At 33.7% G+C, this 24,665-nt stretch overlaps 1 protein-coding gene across 2 annotated transcripts in view; it reads right to left on the bottom strand.

The window, feature by feature from the left end:
• LOC119072845 (heterogeneous nuclear ribonucleoprotein L) overlaps positions 1-24,665 on the bottom strand; it is a 217,161-nt gene that overhangs the window by 174,210 nt on the left and 18,286 nt on the right. For both annotated transcript variants that reach the window (XM_037178157.1, XM_037178158.1), the window contains exon 2: positions 14,163-14,276. In XM_037178157.1, the coding sequence (XP_037034052.1) occupies positions 14,163-14,276 (114 nt within the window). The remainder of the gene's footprint in view (positions 1-14,162; positions 14,277-24,665) is intronic.

Here is a 24,665-nt window from a genome sequence, read left to right as displayed (position 1 = left end):
GAATACTAACATTTGGTATAAAAATTATAATCTAACCATACATCCCATATCTCTATATCAAGCGGCTCTCGATTATATATAGATATAGAGATAGTACCCATGGTAAAAGGGAAATTTGTGTAGAATACGGTTAGCTCACTTGCCTAGCCAGCGCGCACTCTTCGTAATGGTATTGAGATTTTCTACTTAATATTACGATGAATAAAAGAAAAACGAGGATAGAGAGAAAAAATTTGTATAAGTACCAGACATTGGTTGTCGGTACACACCAAATGTGTATAAATAATTGGCGTTGAGCCAAAACAGCGTCAATTTAATGTTGTTTAATGTATATCTAATGTTCGTTTAATATCTAATAATATGTAAATAAAATATTTATGTACAATTTAAGAGAGTTCAGTGTTTGGATCAGAAGCGAAGAAAACAAAAAAAAAAAGAAAGAATGATTCGGTGTAGAACATCCATTTGAATGGATGTTGAAAATTAGAATTTTATTTGATGGATTTTCTCATAGATATTTCAAACGAACAGAAAAAAAATGTTCATAAACGAAATTAGTCATAGAACAGTCACTGCATTGAGATAGGTTATGATTCGATCTGCGTGTTAACACTTTCTTCGTTTAAATAAGCCGAAATAGCAAAAGAATGTTCAAGTGACAAGTCGGTTTAAAAATAAAATTGTATTTAAAAATGAGACATGAAATGATGTTTTTTTTTCTGTATGAATTTAATTGACAAAAATATGTATAATACGAGACTGGTACGTTGCTAATGTGTCTGTTTTTTGTCAAGCAAAACGTTGCCGCAGATTCATAACAAATGTTTATGGATATCAAAACAATATTTAAACGGTTTCAAGTAATTTAACTCAAATCATTCCAAGTTGTTGCCCGTCTCTCACTGCCAAAATGGTGATTCTACAAGTGAATCGGTGTGCAACATTGTCATCGTTAGCGTGGTTCTCTTGCCATTCAATTTTTAAAATGAAAATTTACAACGACACTGAAAGTACAGGACATAAGACTTTCAATATACTGAATCGATTGAATTATTTAAAATGTAGGTAGACTAAAAATAGCTTAGCCACTTGTCGGAAATTATACTGGGAACTTTTCATTTACTTTTACTACACATCCCTGTAATTGTACTCACAAAACTTTCTTTCATTTTTACCAAATAAAAACTTCTCCCCCTCCACACTCACATTTCCCGTTTTATCCACGGAATAGTAAAGTTGGCAACAAATAAATAAATAAATACACTTAACTAAATGTGTAATTTAACTTTTTATGAGCCACTTCACAGCATTTATGAATAAAAGTTTCGAAAATATTTTGACTTTATTGTAAAATGTATAAAAGTGAGGCATTATGCTCGTATATTAAGGACGAAAGCATGGAAAAATTTGTGTGTACACAAATAAAAATGCAACCGTGCAAACTGTACGAAATCAATAACCGTACAAAGCATCATTTTGGTTGTACTTGTCTGAAGTTATTGGTATGGAGTTTCGAAACGGGGATTTCAATGTTGTTTGGATGTTTCGCAGATCAATGTGAGTAGCTGTTATCTATAATCACATATGCATATCAGTTGCATATCAGTATCACAAAGCTTTGAGAACATTTTAGATATGGTTTCGATGACGACGACAGAAATGAGCGTATGTTAAAATAAATTGGCATAGAAAACCATCAAATACCTAGACGATTCAAGACGACTGGTTCAGGACTGATGCGAACGAGAACATTTGTGTAATAGCTACGATACTTGAGAACGATAATGATGGACAATCTGTAAAAAAGAGATGACATTGAACAGCAACTATGCGAATCCCAACTGGGGATTCCTAATGTCGCAAATGTAGCACAGATAACGAATCAATCTTACATGCGACCAGATGTTGTCATTGAACAATAATTTGGATCTATCGATTTGGTACGAAAGGTATGATACCGTACTAACCGATACTAACTCGTAGTTATTACGAAAACTCGGAGCTATTACGTAAACTCGGAGTTATTACGAAAACTCGGAGTTATTACGTAAACTCTGAGTTATTACGTAAACTCGGAGTTATTACGTAAACTCGGAGTTATTACGTAAACTCGGAGTTATTACGTAAACTCGGAGTTATTACGTAAACTCGGAGTTATTACGTAAACTCGGAGTTATTACGTAAACTCGGAGTTATTACGTAAATTCGGAGTTATTACGTAAACTCGGAGTTATTACGTAAACTCGGAGTTATTCTGACTAGGAGTTATTCGGACTAGGAGTTATTCGGACTAGGAGTTATTCGAACAAGGAGTTATTCTGACTAGGAGTTATTCGAACTAGGAGTTATTCGGAGTAGGAGTTGTTCGGACTAACTCAGCGTTATCTGAACTTGGAGTTTTTCGGATTAACTCGGAGTTATTTAGACTAATTTGGAGTTATTCGAACTAACTACGGTTCCATTGGTCCAAATTTTTGTCATTCATTGACTGATGACTATCGATTTTCTGTTGTTCTTATATAACGATATCTTACTGCGTTTACTGTCAGTAAATTCTCATTTCAAAGTGTTTGTTCTTAAAGGGCTCAAGTTGTAATCCGACTCAGTTACGAAGTATTCCCTCCAAATGTGTCTTTGTATAAACATTTAAAACTCTCAATATAAATTGTTGGCTGGTACGCCTCCCATTATGAAGAGCTGTGATATTTGGCATCTACGAGAAAATATTTTCCAAATTTAATTGTCGAAAGATGACTGAGGGGACACCAGTTGGCGATCGTAAAATTTTCGTATCACGGTTTTCTATTGAATGGATACCAAGCGACAATTTGCGATTTAACCAGCCATTATGAATTACTGGTTAGCCTATTAAACAGCTGGATGTTGAAAAGTGTAATAAAAGTCGATGCTCATTATATTTTCCACCATAAAAATTCCTTTCGAATTATTTCGGGGGTAATTTCGGGTTGTTTGACACCAGGCGAAAGTGTGTGCTGTTGAAATTACGTGAATAAATAATTTTTTTCATCCTATTTTCCCTTATTCTGACAACATTATAATATCAGTGGACCATAAATCTTTAACATTAAGTGCCTTACGTATACAACATAAAAAATTACTCATAATTTACACGCTTTGCATAAACGTATGCGACAATCAAGCCTTAAGCAAAAGCTCTGCGATAAAATGAAAGTACAATTTGCACTTAAAGATGTATGGTAACACGGGTGTACACGGTATGCTGACTCAGTCAATCGTATATGTACATACCCGTGCAATTTATTTATTTTTCCAACAACAGTTTCATGGGTATAACTTCTTCATTCAGAACGAAAAATTGTGCAGTTTGTAAATTTCGTTCATTCAGTGGAATGATCTTTCTTATCAGGTTAATGTGTCGCATTTCTTTAATGGTCGGATGTTGGAAAAGTTAGGTGCATAAATTGCAACTTCGATGGACTGCAATTGAGTAGAATGATTTAGAAAATATTCTGTTCCGTTCCGGATAAAAAAGCAATTTGAAATCCCATCAACAATTTTTAGAAACCATTTTCACTTCTACAATATATCTACCCGTCCACGACCGTCCATCTTTTCTTCTCTCAATTGAGCAACAAATGTGAAATAAAGACATTTGACTGCGATAAATAAAATCATAAAAAATTCGAATTTACTTCCAAGATTTTCTTTCCGTAAACCGCTTACAAAGCATTCAAACACAAACTCCACAACATTTATTATCGCTCGGTGTTTACCACATTTAATGTGCATACAAGACGCTTTTCAACAACAGTTTCGAACTATAATGTTAACAAAAAGCCAGGCATAATAAAATATGAAAGGGATGACTTTCCTCTGAATTATTTATTAGAAGAACGTAGAGACGAATCGTTTTACTTGGGTCCTCTATCTCAGAGTTGTTGGAAAAAATTTCCATGAATGGAAAATCGTAAAATGTATCGACGATCGTAAAAGCTTGATTATGTGGAAAAAGTAAAACAAAATCAAGGAAAGTCAAGGAAACAACACGATATGTTGGCTATTTGTTATGCACATGGTGTATCGTTGCCGAATACCCATTCACAGCACTTTTTCGATAGACTAAGGGTTTAAGTAAATTGCTGTTTAAGTGGCTCTAAGTAATGTGTGGGTTCTGAGCTCCTTGAAAAGCGTCAATGAAATCACTAGAAATGAGTAATTTTTTTAACTAAACGTTCCTCTGACAAACCAGTCGCGTATAATTTTCCATACAAACAAACTGTCTTTCTGTTCGAATCGACAGTGCGAGTGGCAGCGTTTTGTTTAACTATATCTACTAAATGATTCCAGCTGTGACTTCAATAACCCGTTTTGGGATATTGTATTAGATAATAAAAAGATAGAATCAATCCGGGCAAACCAGCGCACAGTCAACACCGCACAGTCAATTCTTTTTCCTTCGACTCAACCAAAATCCTTATTTCCAGCTGACGCAGTCAATTCTACCTACTCAATAGCACAGTAATTCATAAAAACACAAAGCTTTAACAATAAAGAAAACGACACGTCAAGCTGTGTGCAGGCTGTGTAGCATTTTCTTATTTTATCTTTTTTTGTACAGAAAAACGTCTAAATAGCCTCCAGTAAATTCTTGTTAAATAAATTGCATGAAAAATGAACAAAATTACAAAAAATGAGAGGGAAAAAAATGTCTAAGGAAAAAGCACAATCTTAGCTCAATGTATAGAGGGAGAGAGCGTTCCGTAATTTCAAGTACCACATTCTTTTTATGGCTGCAATTGCAGAAAATTAAGAACTTTCTTTATACATCCAGGAAACTTGTTGAAGTTTCGGATGCACGGGTAAGTTGTTTTTATTTTATAAAGCGAGTTTCGGTTCAGTGATACGAATGGTTTTGTAGCATTGAGAATCGCTACCATAAAAAATCACTAAAAACTGTTGCTCGACGTATACTTCAGCAAAAGATTCAATTCCAAATGAAACCATAAGTCCAACCACATTGGCGTAATGACACAAAATAAATGAAAATTATTCAGCATTCAGAGCTTTAATATTCTCTCATTAATTACGAAAAATATTTTTGTGCTGTACTCCTTCGCACCACCACCTTCACCGACCAGCATAACCCATTAAACCGCTATCTATTCATAATTAGGTTCGGTTTAATACCAACAACAACAAAAAAATTGAAAGAAGAAGCAGAAAAAAAATGGAATAAATCTTCAACGAGACCATTAAAAGCACAACAATTGAAGTGGAATGAACAAAGAAAACATTCCGCAACAAGAACGACTTAAATAGCTTGATATATGCAAACGCGTGCAAATAAAAACAGAATAATTCCATGTTAACCCCACCGAAATTTGAGCCCGTGTGTATACATTGCTATATTGTCTTGCTACAATGGAAACGGAAAGAATTTTTTAAGGGATTGTTTATATACTGTTTGTTTTGTATGTTGTGCGTTTTTTTTTTTCCTTCTTCGCTGTATTGTTCTCTGTTTCGTTTTATATAAATGTAATCACAAATAAGCGTTCAGTACGTGACCCAATACAATACAACACCATACTGAATAAAATGATGTCAAAACGCGAATTTTAATCAGATATTTTCAGCAAGGAACTGAATGTGAATGTTAGTTACACACTACATACATCCATATATATTCGCACCCACGAGATATATCAACAACCGGATCAAGTTTTTCTTCTCTGTTTTTACGTTCAACTATCGCTTTTTTATATCGAAAATTCTGGGGTTAAAATGAAGTATATAACAATTATGTGAGCTGCATTTTAATAGTAAATTCGTTTCGTTATATCCTTCTTATCGAAACGGATTTATGTGACTTATAATAAGGAAGTCGTATGATTTCGAAAATGGCTGAAAAAGTTATTTTGAATATTTGAAGAAAAGAAAGGAGTCTGATCTCTATCGCGTTGGCTGGAGCTTTATAATTATATGAGCCTGTACGACGTTCGCCCCCCTGTCTGTCGCACAGCACTGATAGAAAAGTTAACGCGCTGGACGTGTACTGTACGTAGTGGACGTGTTAATTGGCTGGCAGACAGCTATTTTTGGATCGAACTTCGGGAACGTTTAGTACACGTGCACTGCGTCAGTAAACGTCCAGTACGTTTGCTCTGGTATCCGAAATAAAACGAAATTTTGATGTACATTATTTCGTCAAATTTCGTTCTTTTTAATTTTAATTTTTTTATTTTTCGTGTTTTTATTCATTTATATCGTAACTTTTTCTTAGATAAAAATTTTCTCCATGTTTGGTGCTGGGTTTGAACTGGGGACCTCTTGATCTCAAAGCGGCGCTTCAACCAATGTTGCAATTAAGACATACTACATTGATAGTTGTATTGTGAAGCGTTGGTAGAAGTAGGTAAACGTGGAGCACGTTTGCACACAAAGTACTTATACATGCTATACGTTGACTTACATGACACACATATGAAACTTTGAAAATATTTTTTTTTTATTCTAATTAGAACTATGGTATATGACAATGACCTAATAGCGAGAATCGTAATCGTAATTCCTTCTTCTTCTTTTTGCGTAATATTTCGATATTTCAACAGTATGAGATTGGAACTCAGGGAATAAAACGTTTTGAAATTTAAATGACTGAATTTAATATTTCTGTTTTTAAGTGAATCCTAAAATCCTGATACAGATACATTCATCTCATGTACGTAAAGGACTTGACATAGTTGCTATTAATATAAAATGCACAGTGTACGAATGTTAACGCACAACAAGTACGATCTTTTGACATCATACTTACCATGCCTATACAAACATCCTAAAAGTGTGCTTTTCTCAAACGTGTCGGGCGTATGAGGTAATTTTGCGATGAAGTTACACATACCAAAATTTTACACATGTCCTACGTCGACTACACGCGTGAGATGTATGGCACACATACCGTACGTAAACTTACATACGACAGGTTTGCCATACATACCCGACGCATACTATGGATAACAGAAGTATATCATACATATCCGAAGTACACCGCCAAAATCTTTTTTATCAGTGAGCTTACCATTTGGCTCTGTGACTAAAAGCCACGGATACAGGGTCTTTGGAAACAACCAGTCATTTATTGTAGACAACATCGAAAAAGAAACCAATAATGCTCAGGTTAGGGTTCTCTTTTATAGTGAAATATATAGTACACCTAAAGAAGTACTAGATGTGATATCTACAGCTACGTAATACTTTCAACATGGAAGTACTAGATTTTTAAAATTCTTAAAATTCTTTGCGAAAACTCACTAAAATAGGCTTATACATGTTCGACGTTTATTAGTGACCATGGCCAATCAAAACAGTTCACTAAACTCAATCCTCATTGATATTATTCACAGTTTTAATGAAATTGTATTCCTACAAGCGTTACACTACACAGCCCTGAATCATTACGTACCAAATGATACTTGAGTGACTTTCGGCCATTAACTTTTCCAAGCAATTTATTCAAAAAAGGAGAAAAATATGAATACACATCCAACCGGCGAGTGAATTGTACAGAAACGATACAATGAAATGTTCACTTTCAATGGAACTAAAAACCTGAATGTCTGATCTGCAATTATTTACAATAACAAAAAAAATAAACGAAAGCAAAAGTCTCAGTACCTTCGGAAATACTAAATTCTTTTTGCAAAATATAATTGGCAACATAGATAAAACCTTTGCTGCGAGAAAAAAAACCAACCAACCAACCAACCAACTACATAAATATCGAAACTAATAGCTCATTTTCTCTTTAAACTAGATTCAAATCGACTACAATTTATAATCTCGTTTGGTTGGGTTTTCGTTTTCTTCTTTCACGTAACGTGCCCATAAGTTTTTTTTTTCCTTCATTTATTTTGTATTGTAAATAAATTCTTGTACGCTACGTCTGACTGTGCCAAGATGCCCCAGTAATGCCATATTCGATTTTTAATGTGTTATCTAAAGCACAAACACATGAACTAAAAGCAGTGAAGTTAATATCGTTTTCTTTACACAACCATGACTGGGCAACTTTCTTTCGAAACGAATACTTTAATAAAGAGTTCACACAGAGAACTACTTTTGATTTTTTTTTCTTACAGACTGAACGTAGTCTTTATTTGGAATAATATTGAATGGTGATGTGACTAGAGTATTGAATATTATTTTCAATCAGAGATAATAAAAGCGAAATTGAATGAGATTATACTTTATGTTACATTATTGAATTGGATTTGGACTCTTTTTTTCTTCTTCTTTCTTTCGAGTTCAGTTCAAGAATAGTGTGAAGTGTGCTATTCGAATGATAACAACATTGTATCACGGTATAAATATGTATATCTGCAGCGAACATGAATAAAATCGACTTTTCGTTATTTCTTGTAATTATATCACAAGAAGAAAAACTTTCGTTTCAAATTATTTAATATGGAAAAATTTTCATTGCGTGTCAAGGATTAGCATGCTTTTGTTGAAGGTTTTTTTTTGAAGTCGACAGTTAAATTGTTAACTTTATGATTCGATGAATCTTATCGTTCTGTACGTAAAGAGCCATGAAAGCCTTTCACTGTAAATTACAGAGGATGGGTATGATAGATGACACATTGAAATAAATTATTAGTTTATTTCTACAGGAATAGGAACGACTCAATGGCAATGGTAAAGGTGAATGCTCTAGCTTATTGGCATTCGAACTATTAGTTTACGTCGGGCAATAAAAGCCACCAGTCAAGTCGACGGCATCACCCATTCATTTAATCATTTACATAAAGCCAAAGACAGCAAATTGACAAATAAGTCTACCAGTCTTTGTCCTCATTTACATTCCTAAACCCTCCCCATCTACTTCTCGACTAAAATGTCTCTATTTCTAACCATTATACAACATGAACTCATTCTTTGTTTGATTTCAATCAAAGATCTTCGTTGCACTACACTAGCCTGCAGGTTCGATGAATAATAGTGACACTAATGAACATTAATGGTATAGATTGTGCGTCTTCACAATATTTGACACAAAGGTCACATTGATTATTTTGTTTGTCAATAGCAGCACGACCTCTGAGTCAATCGAGTCACTGAAAATACATAGTTTATGAGTCAATTCAATTAGAATTTCGATGAAAACTTAGAATTAACGGTGTGTGTGGGACAGTAGCGGGTAATGGCAACATATTACCGATTCGAACAAAAAAGCCATACATCAAAGCCTCCATTGAAAATAAATATTGATTGACTGATGACAGCGGAGAGATAGTGACCACAATTATCAGCAAGTATTAGTCTGTAAGTAGTTATCGTGATATGTACTGATAAACAGAAGCTAATTCATGATGGCATACATTATACATGTATCGTACATTATATTTAATGAATCATATCGATGGTGGTATATTAATGGCATAGTGATAGGGAGGTAGTGTTGTCATATTAAATGTTCAGAACTTATAGATAAACAACTAGATTTAGAGGAATGGAAGTCCAAACATTTTCCCCTACAACTGTTAAACATTAAGGGGATGTAGGTTCTAGGTTGTTTTGGTTAAAGGAGCACAATTCACACATTATTTTAGAAATTGCTAGTCATTTGTTTTCGACTATCGAAAATGAGGAACAAGCGATGCGCTCTGGATAGTGTCATCTTAAATAGCAAGTAGTCTGTTTAAACTGATGAAGTAGTAGATTTGTTATCAAGCACTCTGCGATGTTTTAAACAAAGGATGCAACAGATTTAAGAGGCACCGGTGCCTAGCTCAAATTGTAGCCTACATTTGTGTGCCTCGTATTTCATTTTTGATGATACCTTTTCATCAGAATCCTTTTTGAAAAATGTACGACCGCAATTCCGACCACGAATGTGCTAGCTTTAAATCAAAATGAGTTTTGGTTGTAGTCGTTTGAACAGCTCTGAGAAAAGTGAGCAGTTTAACGAATTTTTCATAAACTGCTCACGGTCGGAATTGCGGTCGTACATTTTTGAAAAAGGATTCTGGTGGAAAGATATCATCAAAAGTAAACTAAAATCCAGTATTTAAAAATCGCCCTAATGTAGGCTTTTCACCAAAGTGTCGGTGCCTCTTAATGATATTGTGCCGCTAATAACTGTTCCGTACGTTTGCAAGAGGGTGATGCAGATGCATACGTTTAAGTGAAATCATGCACATTTCGATATTCATCCACCCAGTCTGAAGATTGTGGCAAACCCACTTTTGTGTGGTCTTTTTCGAGCCCGTCTAAAATTCAAAACTTTCCTGTTATTGATTTATCGTTCAGAAAATTAGAGTCACACCTGCATGACACCGGCATTTCTTGATTATTCCGAATTTTTTACATCTCATTCATTTACCTTTACATTATGGCACGGTTCAGTCCGGTTAGATGATGGAAAATATAGTTTAGAAGAAAAGAATATCGAACAATCAAACGCTAATTACTCTACGGGTCGTGAATGTGTGATTATTGAAGACCATTAATATTTCGCATTTGTTGGCATTTAGGTAGGAAACATTTCTTTACACACAATTAGCAGACCCGTGAAACTCTTTCAATGCGATGCTGCTAGTTTTGCATATTAATTTTTACAACCGTTTCCATGTTTTTTTTCGATTCGATTCGGTTTTAAAATTAAACCAGCTCTGCGCGTTCAACATCTTTTTTTTAGTCTTCCGGTTGATAACTTCATAATTGCCGAGTTACCGGAAATATCAAATTAGAGAGAACTCATAAATTTCTAACGACTTTGTATTACACGGTGTCCGTCAAACATTGGAGCAAATAAAATCAGAAATTTATTTATTTTCTTAAGGACTCTAATTGAGCGAACCGCGTCGTGTCCCGTTCCAAGAAAGTTTTTATCATAATACGACGTCGAGTCACAATAATTGTACAAATTGAAGTTGAATAAAAAAGAGAACACTAACCGGTTCTTCGTTTTTTGATGCTAATTATTCGCGACGCAATGATCTAATTTCCAAAATCCCATACAAATCAACTCTTATGTCTTTTGTGTAATTTATTTTCCTTTTCTTTTTGTTTCATACTCTTTGGCCGATGCAACGAAATGATAAAAAAAAACCAACATTGCAAGTAACTGCAACTCCACTCACGATATACTTACACACATGTACTTGTACTTGCATTATATATGCACGCTGCATATGTACAAAGCCGAGATGCAGTTTACGTTTTTATTATTTTCATTGCAAGTCAGGGATTATAAATAAACATAACGGTTTTTGAATGCACGGTATTGAGGTATTTGTATCAGCGGAGATTTTTATGTTCTCGATTTTACAGTTTCGACTGACTGTGTGTCTTAAATACGCGTTTTTTTACATAAAGTGTTTTATGTATGCGTTGTGTAATAACTTGTACGTATGCCGCAAATGAACAACAGACAAGATACACACACATGATCAATGTATGAAAAAGTATTACTCGATCTTAGTACAGTATCCATTGTGAGATTTTTGTTTTTCTTTTACTTTGTCGAAGCACAATGGCACAACGTGAAACAGAAAGTGTTCGGTTACACAAAACATATTGAAGTTTATTCAGCGTGTAGATTGTTTCGAATATTGTTGAAACGGTTAAATACTTAAAGTTTCAAAGTTTGTAGAAGTCAAGTCGATGTGGCTTTACCCTAGTACACACAACCGTTCATGTGGGAAAATAGTTGAGATGTTAGACTATTTATGAGTTTTGCTTTACATGTCGACGTCCACTGGTGTTAGAAGTTTTATCGTTCGCCATTGATAACCAGTTGTAATCTAACAATTCATGTGAAAAGCATGAAAGTTTTTGATTCAAATCGGTAAATTATAAGAAAGAGAAGAGGATACAGTAGGAAACATAACCGTATACGGTAAAATGTCCCCATAACGTATAAGTCTCGGTATAAGTTCTATTTATTCAAAGTACGAGTAAACTTCGGTTCAACCGAAAATATTTTCTTTTGACAATAATCTCGTGTCCAACATACGATAGATAAAATGAGATCAACTTAAGACCCATATTTTATTCAAATTTATGCTTGCATTACAAAATCTATAGCTTTGCTAAAGTAAACATGATTTAGTTTCGATTTATTCGAATAAATTTGAATTTTATTCGAACATCGTTCGCTATTGTATGCAACGAACATATTATATGCAAAAGGTTGAATTCAGTTCTTTTTTTGTCGTCCTCTTGTGACATGGATTTTTAAATAATAAAAGCGAAGAGAAAGACGGTTGTGACATAGTTTGGAACAGATAGTCAGAACTTTTCTTACGAATACTTCCTGTGCGAGAGAGAATTAAAAAGTTTTTTTTTTCTGGATGGAACTGCAAACATATCACCCAGAAATGCAGAAACTTTTTCGGATCCACGGATGCAAAACATTTTCCATGTAATGCTTCGATACACGAACGCGTATTTACCATATGTACATCATACAATTCAAATGGGTTGCACTTAGTCGTTTTGTGTATGATAAAAGTTGAAGATACTTTTCAATTTGATCGTAAAAAAATTTATCTCACACAAAGTTTACTGCTTTGCCCTTTTTAAACTTTTCCAATACTTTTCGGTATAGCTGCGAGAAAAGCAACGAAATCACATTAACTACCGAAAACATAACATTCTTATGTTCATATCCATATATATGAGTGTCTGTGTATATGAGCATTTCCATTTACACATTTCGATATCATTATTGACTTTCAGCTTTGAGTAGTTTCATGCAGGAAGAAACTTTTTCTCACCATCTGAAACCTGACCCGTATAAGTTCGTTTAAAGATGAAGATGTTAAGGGGGGAAAAAATGAGGGAACCAACAACACGTATTTGATTGATAAATTTTGTTATCTCGACTTCATTCCATTACACATTGGGAGTGGTGAATGAGTGACGTTTCAGCTAAGTTAATTGTAATAATTACGCACAATTGTGATGCCTGATAATACGATTTTCTACAACAATTTCAGAGAGTGAGAGCTAAACGGGAATGTTGTAAAATAAAGTCAGTGTCCCATACCAAGCATGGAATTGCTTGAAAAATGAATCATTTTTCCAACATATATGCCATCTATCGACCGAACCGGCAGGAATAAGTGATGAATCCAAGTAATTTCTCCCTTTAAATATAACAATGTTTGCTAATTTTCTGTCAGCTTTGACTAATTGAAGTCTTTTCTAACTTTTCCTTGACCGTGGTAGTCAATTACTGGAGCATTGGCTTTGCTAGATTTTTCGGATCCATCATGGATGGGAAAACATTTGTATCAGTTTGTTGCACATGTCTAAAATATTAAAAAAAAATCTAGCAAAGCCAGTGCTCCAGTAATGTTTATTAAGTTAAAACTAATGAAGTACAAGATAGAATCAGGCGTCCAGTCTCATTTGCATAGAAATTCAAATTCTGCGCGAACAAATTCATATGAAATGTAAAAACTATTATTACTAGTCTACTATTCAATTAAGGAAATCAAAAAAGTTTTTAAAGGCAGTTTGGTGAACTTTAAATACTACAACTTTTCGGGGGGTACAGGATACGGTTCATGATCAACTACATGGTGCTCGGAAGAAAGGCCCTAACCATATACATCTGCTATCGACAGTAACAACAATCGTTGTCTACGTATTGATGTGCTTTTATGTAGTAAAATATATGTTAAAACAAATGAAGTAAAAGATTTTTCTTTGATGTTAAAGTATTTAGGAATTCTTTAAACAAAAGAAGTAACAGATTTATTGATTCTGTGATGATTCTACTGCCTCTCGTATCATTAAGATCTATGTCAAATCACCCAAAATGATACTGGAAGTATCTTCATAATTGATGTATCAAATTAGAATAAAAATTCATAAAATTTCCCCCTGTAGTCTTTGTTATAGACTTTTGAAGTTGTTGTAAATGTTGGTGCAAATATTTTTTTTAAAACATTTTGCACCTACCACATTTTCCTTTCACGAATTTTGCAACCACTTCAGGCGGGCCTCGTTGTTTCAGCAAACATTGTCGTAATAAAATCAGACGCCAGAAGCAATAGATTGTCTGTTATATGATCATTGTGCTTAAGGTCTATGAGACAATGAGCGAGTACCCACAAAATGATGATTTTTACACCGTTTCGCTCTTTCAAACAAAAACGTAATTCTGAACTTACCACATTTATAGGATAAACTGGATTTATGATTGTGAACAGTAAAATGTGATTTGGCCGATTTCCTTCGTGCCGTTTACGCCGCAGCTCGTCGTTATTGTTTTGCATTGGAAGCAACTGAAAAAGAAAGAACAAATTCGAAAATAAATTCCAATTTCTAAACTGTACACTGAAATGAATAACTACGTGATTAGCATTACAATACGAGCGCAACATCACTTTAAAAAAAAATATGAAGCACATAGGTTTATAGCAAGTGACATTTCAACGTATTAAAACGATGACAGAAATGTATATTATACACACAGAACCCACCATCCAAAGCAATTTTGTTATAATAACAGAGATCACTTACAAAACCAATTTAAATTCATTCATTCATTCATTCATAGTGAAAGAGAGGATATATATATCATATGATGCTCTATAAAATTGAACATAACATACTCCAGTAATATATATAAGATTTGAGACACGAATTTCGAGGTAAATATTTTGTGTATTATGGTGGTGCATAATTTTGAAATCCAACATTTCATTCCATATTTATAAACGGGAATATATTTAAGCTTTGAGTTAATACAACTTATAATTTATTTATTTTGAATAAATTACAGAAAATCTATCTCCTTTTTCGCACGTCACACACAAAAGGGGTGCTCGGCGGAAAATGTGTTCAAGATGTAATTAAATCGTTGACTTAAATTTTTGGTATATAAAACATTGTGTTATACACCTAATTAGAATAAATTTCAGTCAAATCCAATTAGCATTAGATTCTTCTTTTTTTAATGTATTCAGTCGGTAGCTGACAGCATTTGTGTTAAACGTGTGTGGCTTTACATCTCTTCACAATTAACTCGAATAATTATAATGAGTTGAATTCAATTTTTGTTTTTTTTTTCTTCAAATTATTTTCCTTTCCGAAAATAGCGTTCAACAGAGTCGATAAAGAGAGACAGTGATCGTTTTTCTCATTAAAAATTAATTGCAAATTTCATCTGCAAAAATCAATGGTTGTAAACACTGTAAGCTTTCGTCGATATCATCCAATAAGTTAATTTAAAATAATAAAAAATCCACCCTTCCTTTGTTGAACGGTTCAATTTCATCTGGTAATACGATTTATAAAATGAATAAACGACCGAAATTCATTCACTATCTACCACCGTAATATATTGCACTGTCAGACGGCTTTACTACATCATAGAATTTGTAACAGTTACATAGGTAACATGATGAGCTTTTGATTTTCGAATTCGGATTCAATAAATCCTATTGTACTGCTGCTGGTGGTGATATGATCGTATTAGTGGCTGGCATTTTCTTTATACAAAAAACGGTTGAAAGCTTTTGTACTCGCAGTCATTCTACCGATATGGCTGAATTCCATGAAAGGATATCAACATTTTCTATTATCTGTGGTCCTAGTTATGGCAGAAAATGGAGAGATTTTTTGCGAATTTTTCCATGAAAACATAAAAAAAAGACTTTCATTGTATGCGCTGGACATTCAAAAATGAGTTTCAATGGAAATGTCCCAGTTTTTCAACGGTAATTTATTAAGTTACTTCGGAGATTAAATGGCACGCCCTTTACGATTTAAATGTCAGTCCATCGAAGCACCTCCACGATTTCCCACTGTTAATGAAAATGGTCCTACTTTCACCAGTGGAATTTTTCACGTAACAATTTGAAACAAAAAAAAAATATTTTGAATAAACCAGAACATTTCTTGACATAAACTGTTCTAAAACGTAAGGTAAAAGCATAATTAATCATTGTCAGACACAACACATACTAGACAGAGATCAGGTCTCGTTTTCTTATTTTTTGACGTTTTATGAATATGACATGTCTAAAACAGGACCTTAACTCTTATTTTTAGACTTAAGAAAGGCACGTGGTATTTTGAATTGATTTTGCATTACTCACGTAAATCAATAATTTGTAGCTAACTCAACAGATAAATAAATCAATTTTTATACTATTATGCAGTGAGGGGAAATGAATCGTTAGCTTAAGTTTACATGCACCAGCTGCTGCGTATTCTTACACATTCTTAGTTACGCGTGGATGCATGCTTATAAGGGTATAGTCATACGCACACGCGTAGTAGAGGTAAAATCATAAAAAACACAGGTGTCTGAGAATGTATCGTACCATGACGTTAACTTTTTTACAAAAAAAAAGACTGGCGTATGTATGAGATGTATGTTAGGGTGGGTCGTATTTTCATTTTGTTTTTATTTTAAAGGGCCTGGCCCCAGGCTGTACTCAGAATTGACCAAGGAATCCGAAACAGCAAAAAAAAAATTTAAAATTCATTTTTCCCTTGTCTCTAGGCTGATTTTTGATTTTTGGGGTAGTAGCATGAAATTGCACACAATGTTGACAGATATCTCGGGCAGTTGGGAACAGAAGACATTGCTGCTAACTGTAGTGAATAGCTGAGGAGTCCAGCTATGAAATACCATAAGAACGTTGTTGTTCTTCGCCTTCACTCGGGCAGGGTAACTCTGTCAGTGTTCCCAACTGAGACTTTTCAACCAAAAATTTCAACTGTATTTGCAAACAAAATCGGCAAATCACGACATAATACATCGTGTGAGGTATGTCTGAACAGGTAATCTCATAGAGAATCCATTGCAGAGACGTTTTTTGAAAAGAAGTTGAAAAAACTCACAGGAGCTTTGTTTTTGAAGCCCAAAGTTGACAATTTTTTGTTAGAATGAAAAAGTTAAATGAACAAAAAAGGTTCTAATCTGGTGAAATTGATAGTTTTATACCTATTCAACCTAAATAACAATTTTCTGAGCAAATAAACGTAAATTCGTCGATTTTTGTTCATTTAACTTTTTCATTCTAACAAAAAATTGCCAACTTTTGGCTTCAAAAACAAAGCTCCTATGAGTTTTTTCAACTTGTTTTCAAAAAACGTCTCTGCAATGGATTCTCTATGAGATTACCTGTTCAGACATACCTCACACGATGTATTATGTCGTGATTTGCCGATTTTGTTTGCAAATAAAGTTGAAATTTTTGGTTGAAAAGTCTTAGTTGGGAACACTGACAGAGTTACCCTGCCCGAGTGAAGGCGAAGAACAACAACGTTCTTATGGTATTTCATAGCTGGACTCCTCAGCTATACACTGCAGTTAGCAGCAATGTCTTCTGTTCCCAATTGCCCGAGATATCTGTCAACATTGTGTGCAATTTCATGCTACTACCCCAAAAATCAAAAATCAGCCTAGAGGCAAGGGAAAAATGAATTTTTAAATTTTTTTTTTTGCTGTTTCGGATTCCTTGGTCAATTCTGAGTACAGCCTGGGGCCAGGCCTTTTAAAATAAAAACAAAATGAAAATACGACCCACCCTAATGTATGTCTTCCTCTTAGTCAATCGTTAACTCTTCGTTTTTTACAATTCTGTGATATTAGAGCAAAATATAAACAATCGCAGTACCGGACACAACAAGAAAAAGAGCCCAGATGAACGATTCGCAGAAATTTATGATGATAAAGTTTACGAAACAAATTTGAAAGAGGATTACATAACCTGTTTATTCTATTCGTGCCTTAAATAGATTAAAAACCAGAAAACTTTAAAGAGACCATTTTTCTGGATCACCAACGTCCCCCGTTCGGTATATTATACGTTTGCAACCTTTGAATAGTTTTATATCTACCGCAGTTTGTCAATGTTACTGTCTTAAGATATATCTTTTTTCGGTTCGTTTTTCATTAAGTTAAGTTCTATGAATGTTTATCCTTTCCATTCAAAAATGAAATGAAAAACTTTTTTTTTTTGCCACAAAAGTGCAAAGGAAAAGTTTTCGCAATTTTTATTTTTGAATTTCTTTTTTCTGCTGAAATGGTACATAAGTCTCAGCTTAAAAAAGTTGATTAATGTTGTGATATATTAAGTAACTCTTCGAGAGAGAAATTAAGAATTTTTTTTTGCACATTTTTTTTTGTTTTAATAACATCAAAGACAAGAAGCACCGAAAGCAGCAAAAAAAAATTAATTCTTTTCCCCCGTTCGAGCTACGAAAGTAATTTAATTTCGTCTTCTGCAATCAATTCTTAAACCAGAAAACAGCTCAACCATAGTACAACAATAAAATCGACAGACCATGTAACTAACTTACTGCCAATGTAGTTCTTTTTCTCATTTTATTTATTGTATTTTTGTCACTAACACTATTCAGTGTGAAGCATGGTGTGTCTTTCGAAGACCAATGTCTTATGCAAACATAATTCTACAAATAAATATTTTATATGGGATGGATTGTGTAAGAACTCGGTACATATGCGTATAGTCTTTTCCTCTAATTAGAGTATAAAACTACAAGAATACGGATGCGTAAATACATTTTAATTTGACTTAATAGAATTGTTTGGTTGAAATTTTTTGGCATTAGGACGACATAACATTACAATTTCAAATTCAATGATAATCGCATATACCTCACAACATAAATAATTTTCAATTTGTTTTTGTTTAATTTATATTAGTTAATTACATCAAGCCTTTCATCCTCCTCTTTTTTGTTTCAGCTCCGATGTTACACCAATTTTTGTGACTAAAATGTTTTAACAGGTGATCCGACGATAAATGTGTAACGATAATGTCATTTCTGTCTGAACGATAATGAAATTAAATGTTTGTTAAATTCATTGTGTTTTCTGAACTGTGGTGATACATGTGATACATCACATAAATAATTATTTCTCGTCATGCTACGAACACACTGTGTGTACGATTCTAATTCCGCAGTCCAACAATATAATTAGAATTGGATCCTCTACATTCGTAATAATATACCGTCTTCGTTCAATTATACTGCTTTTGATAGGTCATTTCACTGTTTCACAAAGTAGATATTTTCACCCGAATGGTATGCGAATAGAAGAGCAAAGAAAAAAAAAGCGTTTGGCTCAGACATATTATGTACATTGTGTTACACATACGAGAAGCTGATGGAATATCGGTTTGAAGTTGTTCGTTCCTCCAGAATAGTATTCTAATGGAAACGGATCGAGTGGGGAATTAAATTGAATTTGGGGTTGAAACTTTAAACGATTTTCGCTATCAAATTTAATGTTTTTGGTGAAACAATTTTCGATAATTTTTGGTGAATATTCGTCAAGAACATCCTTATTTATCGGAATTCCAATTTCGCTTATTCCTATTCCTATAACAAGAAATTGGATGTCTGTCTATTTGAATGTCCTCTTGTTCCGATGGATTGGAAGGAATAAATTCAAATCTACCTTTAGAGAAAGAGGTCTCGCATCTTATACCACCATTTTTAAGTAACAGTGAATTATTAGCTCCTTCAATTCGACTTCGAAAGAAGTCTTGCTCAGGTGCTCATCCTCAAATATGAAATCTTTCAACTGTTAAAATCACATCTAATTTCCTCACTTTAAGCCGAGTGATACATCGAACTCAGCTCCGCTAATTTCTGTGAATATATTTTCCAGCATGAGTGACTGTTGCCATTTATGGTGTGTGTGCTATATTCCGCTTCACTTCACTAACCATACAAGTTAATTGTTTTCAGAAATTATCATCCATGTATTGTGTAAAATCGTTTACAAACATCACATTTAAGTCCCCGCACCAGCGAGACAGCCTGAGTGTGTTATCTTGGTAATAATATTTTCTTCTAAATAATCAATAAAAACAAAGTGAATTGTTACAATAAACGTCTTATTAAATTGTAATAATTCACACAGCGCAACAATAACAAAGCATAACTTTGTTTGATTTAAATTTAATAACAAATGTAGTGTGACAAATTAGTAAATAAAACAAAATCTTGTTTACTCTTTACGACCATACCCATATGGTTGGGTATATTAAAAAAAAATGACACGCATTTAAGCACAACAGCATAATAATTTATATAGACGAAAGCCGTGTAATAAATAATAAAAAATAAAATGTTTTATGATTTAGTCGTTTCAATTGATTAGTAAATGATTTATGATGTGAAAGGTAGGTGCAACGAATTCGGAGTTTCGTGTTAATGAAATTGAATTAAAATTGAGCTGCAGCTATCGATTTGTCGATCAGGGCCTATTATTTAACCTTTTTTCCATTCTTTGCTTTAAAATCTGTGGCTTATCCACTTAGAATAGGTCCTAGATTCGAAGTGTACTAGATGACGACGAACGGTAAGTCTTATGCTTCAAAGTCTAAAAAGAGTATGTTCAAGGTTGCGCAGACCGCCTTTCGCCGTTTCACTGGGCCGTATCGCAAAAAATATTGGTAGCTCTAACCGCATTTTCATACAAAAAAAACTGAAATTGTACTAGCGGATGTTTTGCGCGATAACCACCCCAGGAACCATGTGACCATTCAACACTCATAGATGGTCAAGATGTCTTTGGACTAGGTTGACTTGTTTGTTTTACTTCTTTATGCTCAATGAAGAGAATAACCTGAAGGGAACAGCATTTTTCTAAAATGTATAGACAAAAGCTGAGTAACAAAAAAACGTAAGCAGAATTCAGGTCTCTCAAAACAAATCTCAATTTGGCTGTTTCCTTATCCTCCATAATATTATCGTTTAGTAAATTACGCTCGAACGAACTATGTAGCACTTTCATTTTCTCCACAAAACCGACGAATAATGTTCGATAACCTTTTGCAATCTCCTTCTCATCGGCAAAACAAATGTTTTAACAGATGAAGTAAAAGATTTTGTATCGAACAAAAGATGATATTGTGATCAGAAGAACTGCCACAAAGTTATATGGTGAAAAGCCTTCCTTTTCTGAAAAACTAAATCTGGAGTTATTAATGATTGACAAATTTTAATTAAAATTAGCCTAGTCGAGTGGGACTTCTTTTCATTCAGGTTTCAATTCAAATCAAAGTAGAATGTCGAATGAGATATCAATGTTGTAGTAGCGGATTTGTTATTGCACGTGGAATAAACACAATGATTTGAAGTCTCCCTGGGGGCAGTCGTGCTTTATGGAAATTTAAGAAAAGTTAGACTTTTTTTCATAAACAAGTCTCTGTAGAAATTACTATTCAATTGCTTCAATTTGCAAGTTATGGGCATGAAAATTTATTTTTTAATTATTAAATTTTAAAGTGGAAAAATAGCATGTACATCGCATCACCTTGGTCTACTTATTACCTAATAATTGGCCATTAATTAAGTAGCCGATGGGGTCAGCTTAAGAAATTACATACAATTTTATGACCGTATAATCATGTACAGGCGATTGAACATGAACATATAAAGTGAAATGTTAACTGTTGATTGAAGACTTTGCATAGTTGATATGGGAAATTATTTTATTGCACGAAACTATGGACGAAAAACCAGATTGATTTTATTGTAAAACAAAATTTTCGACATTTCAAATGGCTATGTGTCTTTACAAATTAAACCGTTGAATTTTGAGTTTTAACATAAAGAAAGCAGACAATTCCCTATTGAGAAGAAAACTTTTGAAAAATAAGAACTTAAACGGATCTACTCGTTGCATAAAACAAGAATGTTTCGTTAGAAAACCTAGAAAGATATTTATTTGTGAAACTTTGTCAGACATTCGCTGTCCTGCATAACAATTGGCTATAGATTACCTACAGTTTGTAAATGTTTTGTTCGACAAGTGTGAAGATTGTTAAGGGAGCCGTAGGCAAAGATGCAATAACACAAATGCAAAAAGACTGAAAACTGAAAAGAAAACTGCTCGTTAAGTGTTCAAGGAAAGAGTTTTACTCGCATCGTAGCATTACACTAAAAACTTCTTTGTTTTCTTCAGTTTGTTTGTCAGAATATATTTTTGTAGTTCAACAATCCCCAGTTTCCTCTCTATCCGATTTGGTACAATTATAACACCCACCAGCTTAATTGACAATTTCCCTTTTGGACAAACCTTCAATCTCTAATTGTTTCTCATTTTTCCATGAACGTTTACCGTCGATTCGTGTATCGTCGGTGTATGCGAGAGCCACAGCTTAGTTTAATTTTAATTTGAGTCAGAGTTAATAAAAAATCGTTTAATACAATTTCCTCAATCTACACACACTCAGACTGTGTGCTTCAAATTGCCATTAATAAATTTCCCTTTGGTAGTTTCGTGCCCGTACTACAAAAAAAAATATCGACCTCAGTCGATTCATAATTAATTCAAGTTTTTAATGCCACGGTAATTGTATGGTAACTTGTCGACACATAATTGAAAATGCCATATACATTCGGTTACTATAACATTTATCGTGGCCCAACCTAAACAACTGGAACACTGGAAGATTGAATCAAAAAACAAAAACAACGAAAAAAAAAAATTGTAATTTTTGAACGGTTAAATAAATATTTGCATCATGCTCACTGGATAAAACAAATGTTTATTTAAATGCGTACCGAACGTTTTTTTAGTATGTTTTCTTATGATAAAAAAAAAATTATCTTTTCGGTTCAAATATCAAACTTCTTCGTACGAAAACAAAAAAAAATTGTAGTTACCAACTTTAGCGTTACAACTTACTGTACATGTGTATAAATGTGATACCATTTATAACCATACGGTTGTCTAGTCTACATAACAATATTGCTGATGTATTGTGTGTGTATAAGTAATATTTTAACTTTAAATACTTTAATCTAACTTTTAAAACATTTAAGCCGTTCAAATGCTTGGAAAGATGTGACGAAAATAAGGTTTACCTTCTGAACTGAATGTCGGTGTGGAAAACAAACTAAAAACTCTCAATGTTATAGAGAAAAACACCATTCATCATATCACATCATGTGATACATCAAGTGAAATAAACGCCGCGCGTTATGTAAGACACATGACCCAGAAAAGTGGAAATAAACTTCAACCAAGCTACTTAATTATTTAGGGATGATTTTTGATAAATCGTTGATGACACTGAGGTGTACGGGATTTTAAAGTAATCAGTCACCTGGAAATTAATTGCTATTTGTACTCATCGCTGAAACTATTTAATGGGAAAGTGTCAGAAAAGTTACCCGGTCAAGATAAATCCGAAGATAGAAGACATTCAATTTAATTTTCGCAACTCCGGGGACGGTATTTTCGTGCTACCTTTTGTGATTTTATAGTGATTGCAAACCTTTTTTGTACTTTGATATCGAAAGAAGGTTTTTTCTCGAACTAGTGCGCAATGGAGGTTCTTGAAACATGTTTTTTTCGCACTAATTATCGAATAATAAACATTTTATGCAAGCGAAGTCGTGTCACCCTTTGGTTGACGATGTCACGATAAAACACCGTCACACGATTCTTTTATCCTGTCACGTAAATAACTATTTTCGTCTTTATACCCTTGACAGCGACATTCTCATGCAACCCTAATATTATTTCGTAAAAATAACATTTCCTCAATTCTTATTTTAATAATCATATTCCATGTGTACCTTTTCTTCTCCGTGAAGGCGACATATGTCAAAAAAACTGACAATTTTCCTTTGATCATGCGAATTTAGAAACATATTCCATATCAAAGAACAATGTTCGTGATGTACTTGCACAGAAGGCTTTAGTCTGAAATTAGTTCATCTAACAAATGGCAAAGGAAGACAATGTTATTATTAGAGATAAGTTACTCAGCATTTCTTGTATTTTGTGCAACCAACGCACTTTCACGCGTGGTACGCAGGTGAACTTTTATTTTGATAATGCATTTTGATATGCTATCGATGACGACAAAATTAAGCGATCAGCTGATTCTAAATTTTCTTTATATAGAAAAACGCATTTTGAAACAAATGAAGTAAAAGATTTTGCATCAATCTGTTGAAAATACTTGGGCTTAGCTTGGAGTAAGTAACAGATTCAATAATTTTGCTCGTGTCATTTTTACGGTTCGTAATAAGGTACGCACTAGATCCATCACGATATGGTCGATCAATAAACAAAAAAGTTACAAAAACAATGGATCGATAAATCTCACAAGAACCTGTCCTATAGAAATGTTACAAATTTTCCACCAAAAAAACACTTAGTTTATCAACCGTGAAGTGAATTGATCTCTACCTCACGGTATGAGTAAAATGTAAAACCAGACCGAGTCAGGACCGCTGCAACAATTTCGATCAATAACTATTCTTTCCGGATTTGTAGCTTAAAGCGAAACCCGTTCAAATTGTTGCCAAATTAATTTTTATCCAATTAACTCTGGTTGGAAATCGAATAGTGATGATTACATAGCGGTCGAAACACAATTGTTTGTTGGTTAATAAAATTAATTTGCCATAATAAAAGCGGTGTAAAATTTTAACTCCGAATCCGAAATGCCGTTTAATTAGTGGAAAATATGTTACACACAGGATGCACATGCAGGTAAAGTAAGGTATTACGCAGGAAGGTTTGCATTTTTTTTCGGGCTATCAGAGACTATTTGAAGTTCAGAAATTCTATATTTCGCAGACCAAATTTATCTTTTTGAATTTATCAGTTGAATCCTCTGCTTATCAGTTTGATTCAGCGTATTCAGCACAATATTCAG

The sequence above is a fragment of the Bradysia coprophila genome, assembly GCF_014529535.1.
Source record: "Bradysia coprophila strain Holo2 chromosome IV unlocalized genomic scaffold, BU_Bcop_v1 contig_84, whole genome shotgun sequence".
NCBI lineage: Eukaryota > Metazoa > Arthropoda > Insecta > Diptera > Sciaridae > Bradysia > Bradysia coprophila.
This window is presented reverse-complemented; position numbering and strand designations above follow the sequence as displayed.